We start from the raw sequence: 4,504 nt of genomic DNA, 5'->3' as shown, positions 1-4,504 counted from the left end.
TACAATAATTATCTGTCATCAATGAAGAAGCAAGAGAATAACTATAGTCCAGTCAAATTAGGTATTTAGCTACATTAAATCTTAGTAGTTTCAAATGTTTCAGGAAAGTGTAAGGACAATGCCTAATAGAGCTCTCTGGATTCCAGCTACTGTAATTTGAGTGGAGGTGACTCAAAGGCCCCACTTTTTAGTTTTTGGCTTTATCTAAAATGGTGTGTTGTGTAAAAAATTGCATACTTTCCGTGAACTTGAAGTACTTCACTTTTTACACATACTTTCAATTTTAGCTGGCTTATATATCATAGAAGGTAACAAATAGAGATCAATTTGATTATGCCATATTATAGCAAATTATATAGCTTTAATCTTGGAAAGTATACTTTCTGCTTGACATTGTTTTCGAGATAGATGGCAGAAACTAAAAAAAGGGCCTTTGAACCTTCCTGGCCTATAACTATAATATACTGCAAACAACTAAAATGTGATATAGCTACCTTTCTTTCCAACATATAGTATCCTCTTGAAGTTTTCTTACATCAGCTATGTTTTGAGCTATTAATGCTTCCCGTTCAGTAATCATATTCTGATTAGTAATTAAAACTTCTTCCAAGTGCTGAACGAGTCGCCGGTTCTTTTCCTCTTCCACTTTTTTCTCTTCTTCTAGATGTTTCTGTACATAAAATGTACGTAATAAAATATCTTTAAGGAAAACACAAAGAAAATTACAACAACTAAAAAAAGGTTATTAGAAAATTTTCAACAGTTGAAATTTACAAAAAAAATAGCTCACTTTCAATGGGAAGATGAAAAAAGATGCAAGGTCAAAACTTGCATAAAAAATCAAGTGAACACTGTATAACTCTTTAAAAAACACCCAAGACACAAGAATAAAACATTTAAAATGTATTAATTAATAGCAGATTTTTCAATTTGAATGCATTTAAATAACTAACATCATGAAGGTAACCAGTTCAATGATCTTTGTCCCTTTTTTAAAAAAGTATTATTGAGCTACAGTTGAAAAGGATATAATAGAGGCAGATCTCCTGAACTAGTTAAAGTATGAGCTGATGGGGGAAAAAAAGAAAAAAAGAGAAGCTAGATTGAAGCCACTTGAAGTCAAAGAAATAAGATCATTATCCACTACAACCAACTATCAGCCCTGAACTATAATTTTCACAGAACCTTGAGTTAGACCAACAATATTCAGTACAAATAATAAAATTAAGAAAACATTATGAACACAAAAAACATTTCCTAACCACATGAAAAAAGAAAGAATGTATGAAATCTGCAAACTCTCAGAAGAACCTTGCAATTCCCCATTCAGATATTGGAAACGTAGGAAATAAAAAGAATTATCCTAGGCTATATTTTGAAGAAAATTGGGTAAATGAAAAGTCAAAATAATTGAGAATTGTTTTTACAAACACACAGTTAAAAATTTAACAAAATACAATGTTGAGAAAGTGTTTTCTTTCTTTAAACTACTGATTAAGAGACTATTACTATTGTTTTACAGCCAGCAAAAGTCTAAACCCAAATAATTTTTTTTTATTACAATTCTAGTGATTTGAAATAACAAGAAACACCATTAGTGCAGAAAAAAAACTAGACTAACTCTCCATTGTCAGAACAAACCTCAGCAGGACTTGTGAAACTTGGCATATGGAAGAAGGCAATATCCTTTAGCAGACATTGCTTTGAGGGCAAGGCCCAGATGTGGAATAATATTGTACTAAATAAAATAAAATAGTCAAGCAGGGATTAGATAGTTAAATATACTTATTTAACATATAGCTTACAGTTTAAAATTTACTTACAAGCATTAAATGAATATTGTCAATTGAAATATTAACAGGAATTTTAGGATTTTCCAAAGATTTCGTTTTAGACAATACGGAACACTCAAGATACATGGACAGGTCTCTGTATACTTCTGATTTATCTTTTGTTAACTGAAAAAAAAACGTTTCAATAAAATCAAATACATCTTAAGTAAAACTAGTAATAAATATATATTAATTAAGGTATCAGTCAATGTGATTTTAAAACTCTGCTGTTTTTCGAAGTGTGGTACATGTGAGTAGAGGGAGTTTGATAGGGACTTTTTTGTTTATTTTTTATCTTTCTTATGTTTTTTTTCAAATTGGAAAGGTTAATTATGTGCTTTAGTAAGTTTTATTATTTCTACAAAATATAAATTTTATCTCCAACACTCAAGGATATAAACTACTGGTTGAAGTTGGGAAATTTTTCTAGTTATATGATTCTAAAGTCCGAGATGAACTTTTGCCACCTCAGCAATTCACCCTCACTTCTCTTTCAAATCCTTTTACCAGCTTTTCCAGGGCTGTTCTTTCTTCTTCTTTTATAGGAAGGATTATCTTGTGACCTTTGCTATTTGTTCATTGGGCAATGTTTTGAAATTTCCAAGTCAACTAATTCTCCTGGACTTGATAAACCTCCCAATATCCATGAGGTTACTTAGCTCATCCAGTTCCTTGTTATTCCTTATGTGTCTTGCATTACAAAATTATTCTTAGTAGCAATCAACAATCATAAAATAACAGAATTTCATAATTTAAAAACAACTCACTCATAATTCAAAAAATCACCCAAATCCACAATAAAACTATATAATTTTATCAATTAATTAATATATGGATATTAAATTAATTAATTGATAAATATTACCTGGTCTCGAAAAATTTTGAAATAATATAATTAAAATATATAATTTTATTTTATTCTTAACAAATTAAATTGATAACCACTATTATCAACAAAACCTTTTGTCAACAAAAAAGGAAACATCGGAGAGGAAATAAACAATATTGGGAATATAAGATCAATTGAAATTGTGTTGTATTAATAACATAAAAGATCTGAATTATTAGAAAAAGTTCTTTTATTCTTACCCAAATGTACAATTAGCTAAATCACTGCAGATTGTATATTTGCCTTCACCAGTGTTTACTATAATTAGCCAAAGTGTTAGACAAGAAAGATGATTTTTTCAAATACATCTATAAATCAGGTGTTTTTATAGACCATAGATTAATATGAGGAGAAAATGGTCAAGGGTGCGGTAAGCAGTAAACTGAGATGCAAGCAGTGATTAAGTATTTTGTAAAGAAAGTATGTATAAATTATTTCCTAGCAATACCCTGGGACTCAAGTTGAATCTAAAGCATACAGAAGCAGTCATCAACAATGTGTTGGGAAACCATAAAGCGAAACATAGAACATTCTAAAATATTCGGATAAAATACAAGGTGCTTTAGAATTTTTAAAAACTTGAAGCTAATTCCGATGGTGGTTTGAAAAGTTCTCGGAATCACAACTAGATGTCAGTGCTAGAGCAACAAGGTTCCCACGCAATAATCACACATCCTTTGTGAGTGAACATGTGGCATGAGTGGTAGTGACGACTCTTGTTGTTTAATGCATAGTGATTTGCGACAATGGAAAAAACTGAGAGTCGAGCAGTGATTAAGTACTTCGTAAAGAAAGGTATGAAAGCAAAAAGAAATTCATGCCGACTTTCAGAAAACATTGGGGGACTTTGCTCCTTTATATTTAACTGTAGCCAAGTGGACCAGCGAGTTTAAATTTGGTTGGGAGAGCTTTGATGATGATCCGTGTGGTGGAGGGCTAAAAAGTGTTATGGCCCCAGAATTTATCACAAAAGTGCATAAAAAGGTCGCGAAGGATCGTCGACTGAAAGTGCATGAACCAAAGTATTGACAATGAAAATTGATTATCCGCAAGATGGGTGCTGTAGCTCTAAACATTCGACCATAAACACCAGATTGGAAATGTCCGAACAAAATCTGGCCTGTTTTCAGCGCAACCAACAAAGATTTTTTGTGCCGGTGTGTGACTACAGATGAGACATGGGTCCACTACTATACCGCAAAGTTAAAACAGTGGAAAAATGCTGAGTCACCACTGCCAAAGAAAGCAAAGGTAGTACGTTCAGCTGGAAAGGTCATGGTCTCAGTTCTATGGGATGCAAAAGGCATTCTGCTGATAGATTATCTTCCTACTGGCCAAACGAAGAAGAAAAAATTATTTCTTAACATATTTTTATTGATTTTGGTTTAGTTTAATTGTTATATATATTCAGCAGGCATTCATAGTTCTGTCTCTATTGTAAAACAAAAGTATTTGTACATTTTAATAAATAAATAAATAACAGATTTTGACCTATTATATTGTTTTAATTAAAACTTGTTTCAAAACACGCTCTTTTCCTCATCAGGCTGTAAGCAACAGCAACTAACAGGCAAAAGCCTCCAACTCTCACAAAGTAAAAATTAAAACTTTTGATTTCTTACAATATAATAATAATTATATTCTTTATTTATTCTGGTACTGACCCCTTTAGAATAATATTACAAGTGTCAAAATTAGGCTTTAGAGCCTAAGAGTAAAATATATAATTTTTAAAATAAAAATGAAATTATAAACCATCATAAAGTATAATTATAATAATGAA

The 4,504-nt window shown here is 31.0% G+C and overlaps 1 protein-coding gene across 1 annotated transcript in view; it reads right to left on the bottom strand.

The window, feature by feature from the left end:
- Positions 1 to 4,504, bottom strand: part of LOC106678955 (ankyrin repeat domain-containing protein 26) — a gene marked incomplete at its 3' end in the record, with an annotated part of 94,885 nt that overhangs the window by 14,084 nt on the left and 76,297 nt on the right. Inside the window, 2 exon segments of the mRNA XM_014417827.3 lie at positions 495 to 670; positions 1,824 to 1,958. Coding sequence (XP_014273313.1) covers positions 495 to 670; positions 1,824 to 1,958 — 311 coding nt within the window.

Source organism: Halyomorpha halys, unplaced genomic scaffold, assembly GCF_000696795.3.
Source record: "Halyomorpha halys isolate HHAL.00 unplaced genomic scaffold, Hhal_1.1 Scaffold170.1, whole genome shotgun sequence".
NCBI lineage: Eukaryota > Metazoa > Arthropoda > Insecta > Hemiptera > Pentatomidae > Halyomorpha > Halyomorpha halys.
Note: the sequence above shows the minus strand (reverse complement) of the source record. Positions and strands in the feature narration are given on the sequence as shown.